At 37.5% G+C, this 21,272-nt stretch overlaps 3 protein-coding genes across 3 annotated transcripts; all 3 read right to left on the bottom strand.

The window, feature by feature from the left end:
• Nucleotides 1-110: 110 nt before the first annotated feature.
• Nucleotides 111-11,399, bottom strand: znf576.1 (zinc finger protein 576, tandem duplicate 1). The gene is made up of 10 exons (XM_039679467.2): nt 11,244-11,399; nt 8,701-9,373; nt 7,709-8,230; nt 3,896-7,326; nt 3,561-3,765; nt 3,129-3,287; nt 2,941-3,030; nt 2,667-2,853; nt 2,381-2,588; nt 111-1,764 (listed from the first exon to the last, which is right to left on the bottom strand). Exons 2-10 carry the CDS (start codon nt 9,311-9,313, stop codon nt 523-525), a joined length of 6,657 nt encoding a protein of 2,218 aa, XP_039535401.2. The 5' UTR covers nt 9,314-9,373; nt 11,244-11,399; the 3' UTR covers nt 111-522.
• Nucleotides 11,400-12,763: 1,364 nt separating this feature from the next.
• Nucleotides 12,764-15,703, bottom strand: LOC120484284 (trypsin). Its single transcript, XM_039679366.2, has 6 exons — nt 15,376-15,703; nt 15,014-15,093; nt 14,630-14,786; nt 13,329-13,588; nt 13,057-13,193; nt 12,764-12,978 (listed from the first exon to the last, which is right to left on the bottom strand). Exons 2-6 carry the CDS (start codon nt 15,048-15,050, stop codon nt 12,826-12,828), a joined length of 744 nt encoding a protein of 247 aa, XP_039535300.2. The 5' UTR covers nt 15,051-15,093; nt 15,376-15,703; the 3' UTR covers nt 12,764-12,825.
• A 2,319-nt stretch (nt 15,704-18,022) lies between these two features.
• LOC120484815 (trypsin) lies at nt 18,023-20,376 on the bottom strand. Its single transcript, XM_039680247.2, has 5 exons — nt 20,278-20,376; nt 19,882-20,038; nt 19,289-19,548; nt 18,380-18,516; nt 18,023-18,288 (listed from the first exon to the last, which is right to left on the bottom strand). The coding sequence occupies exons 1-5, from the start codon at nt 20,315-20,317 to the stop codon at nt 18,139-18,141; spliced, it is 744 nt and encodes a 247-aa protein (XP_039536181.2). The 5' UTR covers nt 20,318-20,376; the 3' UTR covers nt 18,023-18,138.
• Between the last annotated feature and the right edge of the window lie 896 nt (nt 20,377-21,272).

Genomic DNA, 21,272 nt, shown 5'->3' with positions numbered 1-21,272 from the left:
TGTAAAATAATTGCACATGCAATGATAATACATATAATATAATCTATATATTAGGTTACATATTTAATGCATTAAACGATGTTTATCATAAAAAGATTGAGCTCGTACTATAAAATTTTAAAGCTTTTATTTCATACAAATAAACTGAAGATGATTTCGCAATGCACAATGAGCAGGAACCATAATAATGAATGATGAAATGAAAACATCACATTCTAAACACGAACCTTTTCTTTTTTAGTGAATAAAAAGCAAATAACATAGGACACATCCTACTGTTTGCTAGGTGTAAAATAAAATATTATTCATAAAAAAGAAGATACTTAAATCTTAAAAGTACATAAAAAGAAGATATAACAATCACATTAAAACATTGTGTAACAACTACACAACCTGGACAAGAATAGATATAGGTGGCTCATGGTTTGGCATGAGTCATGGTAAGCAATAACTTAACAATTAACCATCTTATTTATGTAAATGAGTAAATATTATAGTTTAAATGTTCACAGTCTGTAATTCTCATGAAGACCCCTGACTGTGAAACTTCAGGAAACAGTTGTGGTTTCGAGAAATGCACAGGAACACACAGCATTTGAGACAACGCACACGTGATGTTCTCTCACAGCCTCCAAATCTACACCTCCTGGCCTCCTCGCCCTCTGCTAGCTGCTCTGGCCAGTGGCCAAAGCCATCGTACCGTGTGTGTACATCCGGCAAAGGGCTCTCAAGAACCCGAGAAGGTCTCGAGTTTGTATCTGGTCCATGTAGTTTAGGAGCAGGAGGGCAGGGGGGTGATGAGTCTTGAGCATCAAAGCCACTGGAGAGAATCAGTGCTTTTGCCACCTCCAAACGAAATGCCATAAGTGATAACATATCTGTAATATGACTATTATTTTGCTTATACTGTATCCATGCATTTACCAACACCAGATCGATCAAGTCCCAGAGAACAGAATGTGGCCAACCACTGACTGCTGAATTTGTGCATGGAGTGCGATAAAGACTTCTCAAGTCACGGTTAAGATTCGCAGTTTTAATCGCTCGCTCAAAGCCACTGACAAGAGATGTTGAACGTGGCTTCTCCTTTACCACTGCAGAAAGGATAAAGCCATGATGACATCTGAAAAGTTTGAGTTTTCCATCTGAGCTCACAAACTCGTCACCTATTTGCCCTCTTGCCCCACCAACCTTGCCAGCGCTTTGCACACCCGCCTCTAAAAGATGCTCTAGCATGGAAGGTGTGGAAAGCTCTGGTTTGCAAAGAAACACCATCCCTTCATTTCTGTCTTTACCCCTAGAGACCATTTTCTCCACTACGTTTTCTCTATTGGAGTCATCTGCACTCAAGTTGAAGTCCACAACCAACCCTCCACCACTTATGACAACTGTGTGAAGTAATGAATGGGTTGGGTGTCTTTGAAAAGGAAGGGGGTACTGGTCGACCCCAAAGCTACCATTTCGCTTCAGTGCCCGACAACCGGCTTGAACTCTTCTAATCAATGGCATTACCTTCCACAAATGATTTGCCTTTGAGTTTGCACAATTTTGTGCCTCCTCATCACTGTGCACTTCATTACTCCGTCCAGGCTGGTATCGAATACGTTCTTCAGACTGCTGATCTTTACTCATCTCCATGGAATCTCCACCAGAACTGGCCAGCTTCACTTTACGAGTGAGCTCACAGAATCTTGAAGCCGTCATGGCATCCGAGATCAGAGGTACTCGTGTGCAGTCCTCCCAGTAGAGCTTTGTGCTGGGAAACTTTGTGGTAGGAAAACAGAAAGAGAGTCTCAGTTTAGTTTTATGAAAAAGTAACCATAAGATACAAAAAGATTACAATAAGATGGTGACATGGCTGATCTGACAAAAATCAATCTTTATCATTATTATTATATATTATCCATATATATTTACATATGGAATATTTTATAATTACATTTAAAAGAACCATATGGAAAAATATATATATTGTTTAACATCACAGTTTTAAAATCTGAACTTGGAAATATATTTTCCTTTTTTTTTTACATCATTCATGACAATAAATACAATCAAAAGACAAGCATTGATAATATATATATATACTGTATGTGCACCTTGCACTGTTGCTTAACCCAGGAAAATGAAATGAAAAATAAACAAATAAATAACTGTAGAGAATTTACCATTTAGTGGCAATATTTTTGTTCATGGCATTTAACAAACTCACATAATGTGTGCAAAACAATATAAAGCCATTCATATTACCGGTACACGTTTTCTTGACCATTTGAAATCTTTTTTTTCCATACCTTAAACGTCAAGGAAAATGTTTGTCATCATCTTTTGAGAATGATCCATTTTTCAGATTTTGTAATGCACTTGTGTTATGACTAACCTTCAGAGTTCCCATTGCAATGTGGATTCCCACATACTGTGCAATCTCTTTTTCTGTGACAGGGTTTGCCAGTTGTGACGTTTCCCTTGTACAGACGGCAATTTCATTCCACGTGTCCAAACTAAAATACTGATTAAAATAGTGAATGGGCTTCCAGTTGAGCTGCCTTTCCGGTTCTGTGTCCCTTGTTGGAGAGGCACCCATGGTTCTAAAGAAGAGATACAAACAGGTTTTAAAGATTGATTTTGGCATACCTGGTATCTTATGTTGCGCTAACAACACTCACGTTCTGACACATCTCTCTGTGCCCTTTTGATGTACAGTATCATTACACTGTATTCCATGGTAACAGGACATCACAATGGTTTCAGCTTCTGGTTCAGAATGGACATTATCGACATCATCTGTGTCTGAATTATCAGAGAGAAATTCTAGAAAGCTCTGGGTTCTCTGCTGTTCAGCACTAACATCACCTACAAAGACAATTTAGCACATTCTCAAACGGAGTTCACAGAACAGAACACACATCAATGCATTAACCTGGCTTTTCTTTTATTTACCCTCTTCAGAGTTTGTGTTCAGATGTTGCATGTCCATTTGTACCGAATCCACCCTGATTTCCTCACATTCTTCAATTCCAGATGAAGCCCCTATGTATAACATGCACAACAAATGTATTTGATACTGCACATAATTCCAAATTAAATTATTTAAGTACATCTTAGAAATCCAGAATTTTGTTCCCCACCTGCAAGCTCCCCCGAATCTAAGGATGCATGTTCTGCATGAGGAGTCTCCACTAAATGTTCTCGCTCTTCCTCCTTAACAGGATAAAAGATACATTGCTTGCTGTAGGTCTGCGGGGGCACTACACGAGTGTCAGAGGAGGTGCCATCTCTGTTCTTCTCTGCAATAGGAATAAAAAAAAATGTTTTTTTTACTAATACATTTAGTAAAAAATTATACAGTTGTATTAGAAAAAAATAACTAAGTAAAAAAAGAAAGAAAACAAACAGTAATAATGTTGTAACATCAAAGTAATATGAATAAATAAAAAGTGGTAAAAGATAACACCAGATAACATCTGGTTAAATGTATTTTCTGTATGTAAAAAAAAAATATTAGACCTTAATTAAATGTAAAAAAATAATTAAGGTCTAATCATTTAGTTCCAACTGACCTTGACATGCAACACGGTGAGGATCTGTGGGCTGGAGTCCCTGAAACATCTCATTCGTAGTCAAGTGGTCTTCTGCTTTCACGATAAACATCTGTACTCCACGCATCAAACAACTCTGAGACAAATTTGAAGAACGTTCTTCTATTTTCATGTCAGAAGATGTGTAAGCTGAAGTCACTTTATTGGCACCCAACTTGGAGTTTGCCTTTGATGAGAATACACAATACACACATTCGATAATTTACATGACACAATATATAAGGGGTTTAAAAGTTATTATTCAAATGTTGAAGGACAACATCTAAAAAGTCTGAAAAACATGCCGAAACTCTCACCTGTCTAATCTGACTCTGGGTGTTTGGATTTTCCATATTTTTCTCACGCGCTGTCAAGTATTTTTCCAGTATGATTCCAGGAGAGCTGCCGTCTCTGACAAGCTCTCTAGATGTCTCGAATGATCCATCTTCAGAGTTCACAATGTCCATTACACTTGTAGTAACAGAGTCCAACTCAAAAATGACCTGTTCCTCAGGAGCCTCCTCAGAAGACAATGGTTGACAAGTTTCAGAGGCATTAACTACATTTTTGTCTGTTTCTTTGTTCTTTCTCTCTGGAGTGTCAAGTACACACATATGATAGAGCACTTGGCATTCTTGTCGATCCTTATTTCCTTCAAAATCCTTTTTACTTTTGTTTTCTGTGCTGCTACTTCTTCCAACTGGTCTCTTGCCCTGGCTTCTTCCAACTACTTTCTTACCCCTTTTCACAGAATGTCCTCCCATCACGCTTTTATGATCATCCACTCTCCGTACAAGTACCTCCTCTTCTTCTTGCTTTATCTCTGGTTCAGTAAGAACTTTTTGAGTTACTTCATCAGCATCTCTTGCAGACTCTTGGGTCGGAGGACTTGGATTGCTTTCTTCATTTTCATGCTCTTGAGAGACACCTGAAATGTTATTTAACTGAGTGTTATGGCTCTCGTCCTGATTTTGGTCTCCAATCATGACTAAATTGACACCTATGGGCAGTTCTTCTTTAATTTCTTCCTCCATTGCATCTTTAAGTTCAGTGCAAGAAGTTTCTGTGATGGTCCCAACATCATTGTTCTGTTCTTTTTCTGACACACCCTCACTAGCATTTTCAGGTAGCTCTTGGGGCACGATACTTTTGACTAAGGCTGGGGTAGACATCTGTGAAGGGATCTCGCAAACTTCTAAAGGATTTTTTTCAGGAGGTTGCACAGTCTCAGGAACAATTCCTTCAACATATTTGTCTCCTTCTTGTTGCTTTCCTTCCACATTACCAGAAGCAAGTGTAAAAGAAGGAGACGGACTTAATGCTGGGAATGATAGTCTTTCTCCCACTATCTCCCCCACCTCAGACTCCATATCCCAATCTGTTGCAACCTGAATTTCAAACTCATTCGGTGAAATACACTTTTCATTAGGACCAGGTCTCATGTTTCGTTTTTTAACGACAACAATTGTCTCATCCGGGAAAGCCTCCTTTCCAGCGGAGTGCCAGGCCGCCATGTGTTCCTGTAAAGCAGACACTTCTGAGAATGTCTTCCCACAGTCCTGGCACCCAAGAGTAAGTTGAGAATATGGGGGGCTCAATGCAATTTCCTGGTCTATTTTTGTAGGTGCTTTGCGCTTCCGTACAATTTTGGGCTTTGTAGACTCAGAAACATGGCTGTTGTCGACAGAGGGCATTTCAAAAGACAAGGGCTCTCCGTGAGACTCCATTAATTTATTTTGAACTGATTTTTCTTTCCTTTGGTGAGCTACGTTCAAGGATTTCCTAGGTGATTTTTTTGTTTTTTGTAGTACCTTTTTATTGTTTTTGCTTAGGGGTGATTTTTCAAGTTCAGTAGCATCCAACTTGTGTACCTTCAGCTGAGGCTGCTTGTGGCCTTTTAATAAGAGCAGAGCTTGTTTCTCTATGTGAGGCACGTCTGAAACATCAGGTCTGGATTTTGCCTTTGTGGCCTTATGCTTTGGTAATTTTTGGCAATTCTTCGGAAAATTATTATTTTGGGTCTTTCTAACTTTGGGTTTCTTGGGACAATCGTCTTTAGGTGTTTTACCCTGCTTCTTTTTCTTTCGCACAGGTGCCAGTGTTTCATCTTGTTGGACCTCATGTACAGACTGTGCCTTCTTAAGCAAATTGTTCTGATTCTTAATTTTTCTCTTCTGAGGTTTCCCTTGTTGCGCTGCTTCTGGTGCCACCAAAACAATGTCTGCTGTTGCATTATTTATTTGACCCACTGACTTCACTGCTACTCCTGAAGGACTTTCAACCCCCTTTACTTTATCTTTTTGCACCTTTTGGTTAAAATCCAATTTATTGTCATGCTGAGACAAGGTAGGCACTTGGTTTTGATTTTGATCACTAATTTGCTGGTTATGTTTTTGTTTGGTTTTAGATGTTTTTATTACCTTTGGTTTAGAGGATTTTTTCTTCTCGCTTGGTCCAAATTTGACAACAAGTTTTTTGTTTTTTGTCTTTTCTTTTTTCTTAGTTATCACTTTAGATGAAGTATTGATTTTCTCGGTAGATGCTACCTCGCCATCACATACTTTACCTGCTTCCTTAGTCTGTAGTTTGTCAGCCAATTGTTTCTTAGATCTTTTTTTCTTTGTTGAAATTTTCTTGGAATTGTCTCTAGTCTGGTCTGGTGTTGGCACAGAGCTTTGTTGAAAGTCAATTAAGGTGTTGTTCTGGACAGTTTTGAGGGAATCCGACTGAGATTGGGGTTCCATCATAGATGGTTCTTTCTCTGACTCAACTTGGTCCTTTTGAGCATGGAATTGATGAAGTTCTTGAGGCTTAATTAAGTTGCTTATTTCACTCTGTTCACTCACTACCTGTGAGTCTGATTCCACTGACAAGTCTATTGAATCTTGAGTTTTAGTAGGACATGCTGTCTCTGCATTGGTAAATGTCTCCTCAGGCGTTACTGTGTTGACTGGAACATTGTCTTTCTCCAAGGTCCTCTGATGAGAATTTGTTGTGTCAGGTTGAGGAATTAAATGTGTTTCACTGTTTGTTTCTGGAACATGTTCCTCTGCTGTATGTGACAGTTCATGACCTGACTCATTCTGAGACGCTTCATTCTGTAAAGGTGTTTGATTCAAAAAATCAGAAGTTTCAGTCTGTATTGGTATAAGTTCAAGGTGAATTTCGTCCATTTGCATTTGGTCCTCTGTTTGTGTCAGTTTAACAGGTGCTACTTGGGTCTCTGAGATTTCTGACGAAATAATATTTTCTTTTTGTGACACAACAGTTTCCTTTTGTTGCAAATCTCCCATTTCTGCTGACACTTGGAGGTTAATTTTCTCTACATTTGATGGGCCTGTGTCAGATTGTCCACATTGTGTTTGCTGAATGGTTGATTGAGTAAAATTCACATGCAATGGTTGCATTATTGGCTGTGGATGGGGTAACCCAAAGCTTTGTGGCTGCAAAGGCAATATAACCAACTGATTTACTTTCTGTACATTTCCAAGTTTCTCAATTAGTCTTTTAATTTGCTCAGCATCCAGTTTGTCCATTTGGGGTGGTGCTGATCCGAGGGTCTCAATGAGCAGTGGTGGTCCATTTGCTGTCTGTGTCATAGTAAGTACAGGTGGTTTCGGTTGTGGCACCAACACAGTGCCACTTTGTGACTCTGGAGAGTGTTTATTTTTGATGTGAAGAAGATGTGCTTTGGAAGTCTTGAAGACTGCATCGCACTGTGAGCATGGAAATTTTCGCTCATTTGTTCCTGCAAAAAAAAAAAAATTAAAGGTATAAATAAATCAAATGGTCAGCATAGCAACATTCTCATTTAACAATCCTTCTAATCATGATTTATTTCTGAGTAATGAAAGAAGGGCATTATTAGCAGCCCTGTCTAGGCTCTTCCCCGGTACGATTCGTTATTCTGGTTGTATATAAGAAAAAGGTGAATTGTAGCTATTCTGTTGCCCAGATCTGAATAACAATTGATGATGGCACGGTTTGATCTTCGGCAGACCAATCAGGGGACGGGGCATTTTATTCTTGCCCACGTGCCAAGATTAAATTAGGTTTTCACATTTTTTTACTTTCATTATTAAATTAAAAACGACAGAATTAATGATAGCTTGAATGTTTTTGTCATTTACCTTTAGTTCTCTTTTTCTTTGTGGTGGTTGAAGCATTTGTCTGGTCACCCTTGGTGTCTTCTTTGTGGTGTTTTTCTAAGTGGTTCTGAAGAGACTTGGATGCAGAAAACTTTTTACCACAGTGTTTGTGTGAGCAAACATATGGCTTTTCCGCTGTGTGTACCCGTTGGTGGTATCTGAGCAAAGTAAAGGTTTTGAAAGGCTTGTCACACTCTGAACAGGTGTATCCATGTTTGCTGTAGTGAATTTTTTTTTTGTGACTTGTTAGATCACAGGATTGGTAGAAGGCCTCACTACAGAATGGGCACTTGAATCGCTCGTTACCAGTGTGTGTGCGTTGATGGGCCATGAGCTCTGTGGAGGAGGTGAAATGCTGATCACAAACATAGCATGTAAAGAGAACATCTCCCAGCATGCACTGCTGATATTCTGCAGGGTGGCTCATTTTAAGGTGCCGATCTTTGCTTTTGGAGTCACTGAAGATGATGTGACAGTCTAGGCATTGTAGTGAGAGCTGGGATGCTAGAAATCAGTGTGATAAAACAAAACAATGCATGTTAGAAAAGAACAAATTGCTAGAGCAAACAAAATTGTACTTGACTCCAAACAGACATGAAACTTTTGTTATAGACTTTACTACAGCAATTGTGATGTTTTCTAAGTAATTTTTTTTTTTTTTTTTAAGTGTTGGGTGTGACTTGATTTTATACATTGGTTGTTGATCGTATTGTGAAAAGCGAGCATTACATATTGGAAGGGAAAGATTTGAAAATGATTGGCCTAACTGCAGCAGAGAGAAGTGAATCACAGAAAGAGCTTGTTATGACATATAGATGACCTATAATAGAAAAAAATGCCACGTGATTTAATCCTTCAAAATAAGACAAATTTCAAAGAAAAATAAATAAATTTGGATTTCATACATTTCTAAATATATGAGGACTATAAGAATGGCTCTTTAAGGAAACATTGATAAGTGTTAAATAACTTACAGGTGAGAGGAATTACTTTGGCCATGTCAAGTTTCAGAGGGTTAAATTTGTCCTTCTTTGGAGGGATGTTCTTTCTGTCGGCATTTTGTGCTGTACCTCCAGTTGATGATTTAGTGTTGGCACACATATTTGGTGTTTCATTGGAGCTCATGGGCTCTTCAGGCACACAATTTGCAGCATTAGAGTCTGATGAGCCAGATTCGTTGAGTGCACGCTCACATTCCACTTCAGTCACAGTATCTGAACTCGACTCAGCCAGACTTGACTGATTTTCACAATGCAATCCTTCAACATCAGCAGTTTCATCTGTTTCCTCTATAACGGCTTCAGGTTGTGTGCTGTCATCTTGTTTTGCCACAGGAAAAGCGCAGTGCTCCACTGTTTCCTCTACGGGGGTTATAGGTTCTATTATTGGTGGTGCTGGGACATAGAGGTCCAGTTTCAACTCAAGACCACTGGTTTGATCTGTACTTTCTGTAGCCTCTATTCCATGTACAGTATTATCTAATAGTGCTTCCAAAGGAGATGGGTGGTCTGAAAGTGAAAGGTGCGCATTGTGCAGATTTGCTTCAGGAGCAGAAGGTTCACTGAGTGGGTCATTAGCATGTTCCATGATGCTTAACTTCTGATGTGAAATTCAATGGTCAATTGAACTCAGATCTCCAAAGTTCTCCTAAAACAGAAAGAAATTATGCAGGTTAACTAATGAAGGTAAGAGTACATAGGTTACATAGTACACATATATTGTACTATGTAAATATCTTTAATCATTAGCATGGTAGTGGAAGTGTGTCTATTAAGCCCAGTCAACATAACTTCTTAAAGATATTTGAACACTCATCTATTAGTGGGACTGTAATACGAATATTTCATCTAAAGATCATAAAGTGACAGAATTAAATTGCTTTGTAATTTTAACTGTGACAAGATAATTTAAGCCCACCTGTTTTCTATATTTAATTGTAAATGCTTCACTTTTTATTAAATAAACAATCATTTTTGTGTGAATAATTAGCCCAACTAATTGCACAAAACTCCACAAATGTATTATAGTTATATATGACATGCATCAGCATCCATATAACATTAACCAAACAAAAGTGGTTCAGTCAAAGTTTTTTATTTGCATGTTTCTTTACCTCTGTCTGCTCTTTTCTATGGCTATGCATCCAACTAGTTGTTCACTCTTAGAAACAGAGCCTTCTCCTATGAACTCTATTTTGTATATTCTTTTATTTTCAGGCCCCATACTCATTGGTTCCCATAATGAGAAAATGCAATATTCATGAAGTATACATTTTAGGGATGCTCCGGTCAGGATTTTTGCAGCTGATTTGGACAACTGACTTGTCATCGCGATCAAGCAATACCAATTCAGATCATTCAAGCTTTATATAAGTGATATAAGCTCTCTGTTGACTGTCACTGTTCCTTTTTTTTATTTTTTTTTATTTCTGATGAAGTAATCCCACAGATGTTGCATGGACAAGGACACCAGCACAGTCTCCACCACGAACACTGGCATGGGCACCAGCATGGAAACGGACACTGGGACAGACACACAAACAAGGACACACCTGCTGCACATGGTCACCGGCACGGACACAAACAGCGGAAAGGGCAATTTATCTAATCTTTGAGCCTGGTTAGTGCCTGGATGGGAGATCACCTGAGAAAATCAGATTGCTGCTGGAAGAGGTGTTAGTGAGGCGAGTAGGGGTGCTCACCCTGTGGTCTGTGTGGGTCCTAATGTCCCAGTATAGTGAAGGGGACACTATACTGTCAAAGAGTACCGTCCTTCGGATGAGATATTAAACCGAGGCCCTGACTCTCTGTGGTCACAAAAAATCCAAAATTTGCCCAGTGGTCTCTGTCCATCATGGCCTCCTAATCCCCATATATATACCAATTGGCTTCATCACTCTGTCTCCTCTCCACCAGTAAGCTGGTGTGTGGTGGGTGTTCTGGCGCACTATGGCTGCCGTCACATCTTTCAGGTGGATGCTGCACATTGGTGGTGTTTGAGGAGATTCACCCTTCTATGTAAAGCGATTTGAGTGCCGAGAAAAGCGCTATACATCTGTAATGAATTGATTATTATTATTAAAGTGATTTTGGACTATACATAATTTAAACTTTAACATTAACAAATTAATGTAGAAATCGTCTAGGTATGGTCTACAATACATAGAATCCAGAGCAAGTGGATACTGATGTCACAAATCTGCCTGATGGTCTATGAAGGTACATCACTACTAGGTTTTGAGACACAGCCCACTGTGCAGGGGTTATGGTTAAAATAAGCTGAACAAAGAAGGAAAGGGAAGTCGAAATAAACACGACTACAATAAAATGGCTGTTTAATCTCACTCGTCCAGTGGGTATATCCTTCAATATTTCGCTAATATGCGGCTTTGCTGTTCTAACCCATTGTGTGCAAAACTGCTTCTTATATGGCTCCTGTCTGTGCGTGGTTGTGTGCAGAGCCATAAAGGCATGCATGCATATAGCTATGTATTAACTAATATAAACCCCAAACTCACCGATTGATATTGATTTTTTTTTTCTTCATCCCAGCATCTTTCCAATGCAGTATTTCCTAACCCATTGGTTGCGCCTTTATCTAATGGGCTTTATGCGAGATCGCCGCCATATCACAACACTGGGACGCAAGTTGTGTGACGTCACGCAGATATTATATATGGGAGTTGTAGTTCACAAAAATAGAATGTTGTGCCGAAGTGATGACGTCACTTTGTAGGACAACTCGGAAGCTAGCGGCGCATGGGTTCCCTCGATCGAAAAGCTATGCATTTTCCCCATAGACTTTTGGAAAATCGCAAAAAATAAGATCTGAAGAAGAGTTGTGACGTTTTGTCTATCAAGATAATCTTTACAAGTTAATCCAAAATGTATACATTTTGAAGCCTATATAAAGTTTAAAAAAACACAAAAAGACACAATAAATTTAAAAAAAAAAACACAAGCAGGTTAACTGTGTGTTCTATGTCATAATATTTAGAGGCTTTGTTCACCACCACAGACCTTATTTCAGGCGATTTTGCAAAAATCCATTCAAAAATCCCGCTGTGTCCGTAATCTCCACTCAGACCACTACTCCAAAGCACTAGCCTAGTGAGCTCACCAGCATAGTAGAAACACCACTTTCAGACTAGCTACTCGATCGTCGCCTCTTGGCGACGTTGATTACGTCATTGCTGTTGCCCGTCCGCCATTTTTATGATCAGCCATTCATGATGGTATGTAGGGCTTGGGTTAGTGACCATCGGTTGTACACTACTTTTCAAAATGCATTCTGGGATACATTGAGTGGACTATAGGGTATAATAATCATCACTATACATTCGTACAGCACTACAAAATGGCGAGCTCACGATATAGTCCACTATGTAGAGGGCGATTTCGGAAACAGCTAGACTTTATTGCTAAAATGCTAACTCACTTCCGTGTTTTGGCCTACAGAGTGACGTCGTAACTTCGGCACTCTATTAGTTCCTCAGAAAACGAAATAAAACAAAATAACACTGAACATCAAAATGTATTGTGCACATAGGGATTGTGCACTGTCAACTGATGTTTCTACAACTGTTTCATATCTTCCAGCAATATGGGAAATGCTAGCGTAATAAGTTCACATTGAGCCTATATTCAAATACGATATCCAGGCTATATTTACCACTATCATAATGTCTACATTTTACAAAAACTAATTTTATAGTGTTTTCACAATTATGGAATATTGCACAATAGTTGATATAAAGGATTTATCTGTGCTGTGCACACTTGTTTTTTATGTTCATGTGGCCTCATAATCTTTAATCAAAATAACTTCTCTCCCTCTTGCAACGACAATCTCTATTGACGTTTCCATGGCACAAGGGTGGGACAACCTGTCATGAGATCGATCAATGTAGCTAAACCACGACGATCCAATCAATTCACTGGTAAAAAATCAAGTGACTCACTACATATTTTTTTGTTTGAGACTTCTGTTTCATGTCCATTTCAAAATATAACAGACATACTTTTTTATGTTTCAAGCTGAATTTAATTTTAGATATTTAAGACAGAATTTTTTTCCTGTAAACCAGGCTAAACAAACAGTTAGTTGTTAGCAGCAATGGTGGACTTGACCCAGTCAGTGTAGCGGCACACCTCAGCATAAACCCCAGGATAGCCAGGTTGAGCACAGCCATAACCCCAGGAAACAACTCCTCGAAGTTCCTTATTGCACACTAGAGGACTGCCAGAATCACCCTGAGAAAAAAATGGGAAAATTAAAAGAAAGTCTTCATGAAAATATATAATATATAGATAAAGACTACGTCAATGTACCTGACATGCGTCTTTGCCTCCCTTCATGAATCCAGCACAGAACATGTTTTCAGTTATTCTCAATCCATACGCACCCTCACACTGTGCCCTTGACAGTACAGGCAAATTCAGACACTGCAGCGTAGAAGGAAAGGAAACTAAAAAAAAAATATAGCTGTGTATAATACTACTGTATATATATATATATATATATATATATATATATATAAACCTTTGAATGCAATGATTATTAAACGTTATTAAAGAAAAGTTTTAATACTCAGCCATCTCACCTCCAGTGGTGTTCTGATTGCCCCATCCAGAAACCAAGCACTGATCCCCCGCAGAAGAGCAACTGGTTGCTAGAGGGATTGGCTGCACATAATCGTTGAAGATGGCAGGCTCTTTCAGCTTGATCAGCATGAAATCGTTGTTAAGCATTTTATTATTATAGTCCGGGTGAGGAATCACTTTCTCTGCCCCGATCCGCTGCTCTGTGCCTTCTTCAATGTCGATATTGTGCTCTCCCAGGTGGACAGTAAGACGAGAAGCTCTATTTGACAAAAAACTCATATATTACTGGGCTCTAATACAACTTTTATCAGCAATATTGCCTACCTACATATTATGTCTATGGATAGTCTCAAATGTTTGGTTAAATGGACTCTCATCTTTATTTTAGAATTGAATGTGTAACTTTTTTAATAGCCTTTCGTTTAAAAATTCTGTATCTGTTACATTTTACAATCATCATTTTCAGTGTATTCACAATTCACAAACAGTTAAAGGAGTAGTTCACTTTAAAAAAAAAACCTTTTGCTTATAATTTACTCACCCCCATGTCATCCAAGATGTCCATGTCTTTCTTTCTTCAGTCGAAAAGAAATTAAGGTTTTTGATGAAAATAGTCCAGGATTTTTCTCCATATAATGCACTTTACGGTTCAAGGTCCAAAAGACAGTTTCAGTGCAAACTTAAACGATTCCAGACGATGAATATCAAGCGAAACGATCACTCATTTAAAAAAAAAATAACAAGAAAGTTTAAGTTTTATAAGCTCAAATGGTCACCTTACTCTGTTTTGTGATGCACGTTCGTGACTCTTCTGTTCGAACTCGTTCATCAAAATGAACGAATGAACCAAATGACTCGAAAAACGATTTGTTTATTTTGATAAACGAGTCACGAACGCCCATCACAAAACTTATATTTATACTTATTATAAAACTTAAACTTTGTTGTTATTTTTTTTTTAAATGAGTGATCGTTTCGCTTGATATTCATCGTCTGGAATCGTTTAAGTTTGCACTGAAACTGTCATTTGGACATTGAACCGTTTGGTTCCCACTGAAGTGCATTATATGGAGAAAAATCCTGGAATGTTTTCATCAAAAACCTTAATGTCTTTTCGACTGAAGAAAGAAAGACATGGACATCTTGGATGACATAGGGGTGAGTAAATTATCAGCAAAAGTTTTTTTTTAAAGTGAACCACTCCTTTAACATGCAGCTGCTATTAATCCTTTTTAAAAAGTTGCTCTATAAGGAAAAAAAGAGATTGATGAGGTTTAACATAAATGTATGATATACTCACGTAACGTAGCAGTGAGCAGCAGAAACAAGCCATCTTTCATTAATCACAGATGCTCCACACCAGGATTTCCCATTCTTGGTAAGGTGGACTTGCCAGGGCTGGGAGTGTTTTGAACATTCATAACCTCCAATGATCGACAACTTACCCGTACAACAAGCTGAAAAAAACAGAGATTTGTTTAAAAAATACACATGTAATTTTTTAAAAGTTTCATGCTTCTGACATGTGTCTGTAATTTTCATCATTTAATAATAATCAGTTATCATGTATGTATCAGTAAAATGTTGTATCATATTAAGGTTAGGCAGTATCAGGACAGTAAAACATTGAAAATAATAAGAAGAGATAATCAAGAATAATAATCAAGAAGAGATATCTACATACCCACAGCCACTGCCAGCAGAGCAAACACAGTCTTCATTGTAGTAGGAAAGAAGAGCTCACATTCAGACAAAAGAAAGATCCTGCAAATTTCAGAAACAGCATTAATGTTTTAAAGCAATAGTGCAGGAAACACAAGCGGTTCAAAGGAAAACCTAATTTAAAGACAAAATACTAATCATAATAATTTAAGGACATCTAATTGCCTTGACTGTCATCAAGACTGACTTTGGTCACTGAAACATTTAGTTATTGTTATACAATCATACAAAGGGAAAGCTTTCACAATACATCATTAAGCTGTAAACAATATGTTCACAAACACAACCCAACTAATACTACACAGCGAGAAAGCAAATACTTACTCTATTAATTGTTAACAAATTCCTTGAAATATCTTTCAGTCAGCTGAATCTTCAATTACCTTGTCCAAAAGTGTGAATGAGCACAAAATCTTCCCCATGGCTTATATAATGCACATGAAGCCCATCCCTTAAATTCCTGTTCTTGCTAATTCTTTTTCTGTGCCTCATTTAAATGTTCTTGTTCTTCATGATGACTTGGAGTCACTAGTCAGATGATTCCCTATCAGATGAAGATGAGTTATAGTTGTCATCCTCATCACCAATTATGTCTTGATCCTTTTTCCATTCTCTCCTCTTTATTAAAATCATTAATTGCCCCTAAAATCTTTTTTCTAATTCTAATACTTTCCCATAAACATGTGTACCCAATGAGAACACTTTCTCCATGTTTCCCCCATATAATATGTTGTTGTGTGTGTGTGTGTGTGTGTGTGTGTTTTTGGATTTCCAAGTTGTGTGAAGCAAAAAAACATATATCTGACTGCATATACCAACAATGTTTGGTTCCTGGAATAGACAACTTAGCATTCTTTGTTGATTAGACAGAAAAAAGACGTCCAATATATTTCTGAGAAGTTTATCTATGTATCATCTTTTTACTCATTTAAATCATTTATGACTATATCATATATTTATGACTGTATCATATAAAAGGAATACTCTTTTTATTCCTTTTATATTTTAATTTTCTTGATTTTACTTTGTAGTAGTGTATGAAATGTGCTGTATAAATAAACGTGCCTTACCTTGCCTTGCCTTGAGGAACAACATCTATTTTGATTTCCTGTATTTAACCTGCTGCATGTCAATAGTCAGCCTTTGTTCCATTGTTGAATTAATGATTAAAATAATCCAATCACACAGGCATCCATTCGTGGAGGATTAATATATTGAATTAATGTAAACATATCATTTTAGTAACACTTTATTTTAAGGTGATGTAGTAACATACTTACTCATAAGCACTGAGTAATATTAATTAAATATATAACCTTATCTTAAAATAAAGTGTTACATTAATTTTTCCCATTGATATTTAAATATTACGTTTGTTTGATTAAGAGCTATTTTACTTTTTTGAGTGAAGCACAACTTCAGACCATGAACTTTTTTTTTTGTTTAACAACTCAATCACTACAAGAAAAAAACTCTAATAATTAATAGTTAGCTATAGTTTAAAGCAGCCATTAGTCAATATGTCATCAAATCACATTACATAATTACACAAAAGGAAAGCATGGCGAATACGTCATTGATGCATTGCAATGCATGATGTGTTGCATGTTAGGCATGATGCCTAAAAATAAGCATTTATCAAACTTCCCCTCTTGCATGCTTTATTTATCAACGAAGACTCCCCAATGAAATGACACTCCCAATCAGAATCAGAGGCAGAGCCACTAGTGTCAGGTGAATCACTCTCACATGCATTGTTCCAATTGCATCAGTTACACTGCAGAGATCTAATGACATTCAAAAGGAATAATGCACATTTACAACTTTTAAGTGCAGAATCACTGTTTTGTTTAGAGGAGATTTGTAATATTTCTCTAATTTCACCAGCCATGTTTTCTTTCCCTCTACAATTTCAGCAAAAAAGTGGAATTTAAAAGTTATTTTTCCTTTAAAATACTTTGTTACACTCACAATATAGGTAAAGAGAAAATTAGTTTCATTACATAATAAAACCAGTATGTTCTCTGTGTGTCGCAAAAAAGAAAGAAAACAAAAGAAAAAAGATTGAAATGTTCAACAGCAGATCCTTTCCTCACTGAATAAATAAACGAACCCCAAAGGTCACATTTCTTTCAACACCTCGTCTCCAAACCGGCGTGATTACTTCGACTTACAAACAGACGGAAATGGACAAAATACTCTTAATGTTTCGTTCCAATTTGTTGTCACCTGATGCACATCCATGTTGTGAATCTCCCATTCCAGCACACCCCAAAGGCAATTTGAGTATAGTGAAATCACTGTCTTGTTCAACAAACCAGTTTGAGATGATTTTAACTTTGTTACATGGTGCATTATCATGCTGGAAGTAGCCATCAGAAGATGGGTACACTGTGGTCATAAAGGGATGGACATGGTCAGCAACAATATGTAGGTTGTGGCATTTAACAATGCTCAGTTGATACTAAAAGGCCAAATGTGCAAGAAAATACTCCCACACCATTACACCACCAGTCCAGCAGTCTGAATCATTGATTCAAGGCAGTATGGATCCATGCTTTTATGCTGTTAACACCAAATTCTGACTACCATTGTTTGTTTTTTTACATGTGAACCAGCTATTTTTTATTATTAAAGAATTTAAACTCAAATCAATATCATGTCCATGTGTGAACAGCCATGTAATAAGCAAGGTAATGTACAATTATTCAGCCATTTTTACAAAATAAACCACTCCAGATTGCATTTTTTCCCCATTATCTAGCAATAATGACCAGCTGACTGTGTGTTATCCCTTTCTTATCTCTATTGTCTCTTTAAATTCCCCTGATGATGGTCAGCAAGATTTCTGATATCACAAGTCTGTGATTGTGAACACAAGGAATAGCAATTTGACTCTCCCTTTTTGAGTTTACATTTTGGGCTAAGAGCAACCTTGGCTAAGAAAACTTAAAATACTAGGCTATATCCATTTAAAATGAAAGGACAGAAACACTTTTATTGTTCCAAGCTGAAATTAACCACAGATATTTCAGAAAAAAAATAAAAAGAATTTTAATTAAAGGTCCAACTCGACTGAAAAAACAGTTAGTTGTTAGCAATGGTGGATTTGACCCAGTCAGTGTAGCGACACACCTCAGCATAAACCCCAGGATAGCCAGGTTGAGCACAGCCATAACCCCAGGAAACAACTCCTCGCAGTTCCCCATTGCACACCACAGGACCGCCAGAATCACCCTGAGCATAGTTTGGAAAAGGAAAAGAAGAAATGTGTGATTTTCTATTATATAACAGACAAAAAAAAAAGAAGAAGCCTACGTCAATGTACCTGACATGAGTCTTTGCCTCCCTCCATGAATCCAGCACAGAACATGTTTTCAGTTATTTGCCATCCATACGCACCCTCACACTGTGCCCTTGACAGTACAGGCAAATTCAGACACTGCAGCGTAGAAGCATAGTCAACTGGAAAAAGAGTACAAGAACAACGTTAAAGATTTGAATCCTGTACATAACTGATAGATAGATAGATAGATAGATAGATAGATAGATAGATAGATAGATAGATAGATAGATAGATAGATAGATAGATAGATAGATAGATAGATAGATAGATAGATAGATAGATAGATAGATAGATAGATAGCAACCTGATCACACTAAATGCGTCTCTATAGCACGCAGTGTGTTTATGGTGCAATTTATACGTGAAAATTTGTTTTTACATGCATAGGATACGCATAGGTTGGTTAGGGTAGGTTTAATAGTTCAAATAAAACAAAGCATGAAAAAACTATGGACATGGACTCAACAGAGGTTAAAGGAAACTACTTGACAAAGACACATCTTCTTCTTTGGCTGCTTAACGGAGGATGCAGACTTAACCGTCACGTCACCCTCCAGATAAATTGTGCTTGATCCGTCAACTTCGATTTGGCAAAATCTGCAGACTGACTTCCTGAAACTAGCATTAACTCATCCAAACTGGGAATTTGGGCAAAAGTCATGCAGTGTATTCCAGCCTTTACATATCACCACCTACTGGCACATTGATGCAACCTGCAGTCACTGAAAAATCTCCACCAGTAATACACAGACCAACAGTCTGTCTGGAACACATGAACAAGCAGAGTGATAACATAGTTCCAGCACTGATGCTCGGCATATTGGCCTTGGATCAAATCAAGATCGGAACTGTTCTATAACACAAAATATTTTCATTACTCAGCCATCTCACCTCCAGTGGTGATCTGATTTCCCCATCCAGAAACCAAGCACTGATCCCCCGCAGAAGAGCAACTGGTTGCTAGAGGGATTGGCTGCACATACTGGTTGAAGATGGCAGGCTCTTTCAGCTTGATCAGCATGATATCATTGTCAATCGTATTATCATTATAGTCCGGGTGAGGAATCACTTTCTCTGCCCCGATCCGTTGCTCTGTGCCTTCTTCAATGTCGATATTGTGCTCTCCCAGGTGGACAGTAAGACGAGAAGCTCTATTTGACAAACAACTCATATATTACTGGGCTCTAATACAACTTTTATCAGCAATATTGCCTACCTGCATATTATGTCTATGGATAGTCTCAAATGTTTGGTTAATGGACTCTCATCTTTATTTTAGAATTGAATGTGTAACTTTTTTAATAGCCTTTGGTTTAAACATTCCGTATCTGTTACATTTTACAATCATCATTTTCAGTGTACTCACAATACACATGTTAACATGCAGCTGCTATTAGTCCTTTTTAAAAAGTTGCTCTATAAGGAAAAGGAGATTGGTGAGGTTTAACATAAACGTAGTACTAGTAAATAAAAGTTATACTCACGAAACGTAGCAGTGAGCAGCAGAAACAAGCCATATTTCATTAATCACAGATGCTCCACACCAGCGTTCCCCATTATCGTAAGTAAGGTAGACTTGCCAGGGCTGGGAGTTGGGTGAACATTCATAACCTCCAATGATTTTATCATCTTCACTGCAAGCTTCATAAAAAGAGTTTAATTGTTCACAAAGTGCCCAAAATAAAGTAAATAAAATCATTATTTTAAAGCTAGTTGTGTCTGAGTACATGAACTGATGTTTGTTTTTCATATTTTGCTGTTTTATCTGATCAACCAACATTTTAAGTCTGAAATTAATCTTAAAGACTAAGGAATTTTACAGGTCACTGTGTAGGGAGATAGCCTACTAATATTTGACATTATAAGAGAAATCTACATACCCACAGCCACAGCCAGCAAAGCAAACACAATAGTCTTCATTACAATGAATAACAGCAGAACGAACAAGAGAGAAGACTTCTGCTAAGTTCAAGAATCAAGAATCACCTTTTTAAGTTATTTAAGGGGTTTTAACATTGGTACAACAACCAATAAGATCTTGGCAAATTATTCATAAGTGAAAATTAACACCTGGAACAACAATTCTTATCAATAAGTTTTCCATGAACATGATAAAACCAAGGTAGTGTACATGCAGTACAAAGCTTTAATAAAAAAAAAAATGCTTTTACATTTTTAGTAAAGCACAACTTAAACCATGTATTATTTATTTAGCCTAACTGTTTAATCAACACAAGAGCAGTTCTATGATTAACATATCATGTATTGATAATGCATTGATCCAACACATGATAACAAGTAACAATTCTTAACAGCAATAAATAAAGAAATAAAAAACTTTACAAACTACACAAACTAGTCCATTCTCAACCAACAAAGATTCTCGATTTCAGACACTAGTAAGAAACAGACATGAACATGAACAGGCCAAAATTGAAAAAGCAGTGTCGAAATCCACTGTTGCCACATTAATAATAAGCATCTGTGTATTAAACTTCCCCACTTGCATGCTTCATATAATGCATGTGAAGCTCAGACTCTCCAATGAAAAGTGATCCACACATTGATTTTCACTTCACCGCTTTCTTCATCTGCATGGGTTCTTTTTCATTTCCTCTTGTTGATTGAAAAAATGAATTACTCCTAAAATGACTTCTTCCATAAATGACACTCAATTCTTTCCTCTAAAACCAGTGTCCTTTCTTCCAAAGGGAACATCATCTCCTTCTTTAAAGACCTCCAGTAGGTGTTTCTTCCAATGGGCAATTCAATTTCCTAGTTGCGAGAAACTCTTGTGGCAACGGCCACGAGTAAGGCCTGGCACCAGTGTAAACGTTAAAATGGTTCCGAAGTACGGCTAAAACCCCGAAAGGAC

This window comes from Pimephales promelas, chromosome 12 (assembly GCF_988280905.1).
Source record: "Pimephales promelas chromosome 12, fPimPro1.hap1.1, whole genome shotgun sequence".
Lineage (NCBI taxonomy): Eukaryota > Metazoa > Chordata > Actinopteri > Cypriniformes > Leuciscidae > Pimephales > Pimephales promelas.
This window is presented reverse-complemented; position numbering and strand designations above follow the sequence as displayed.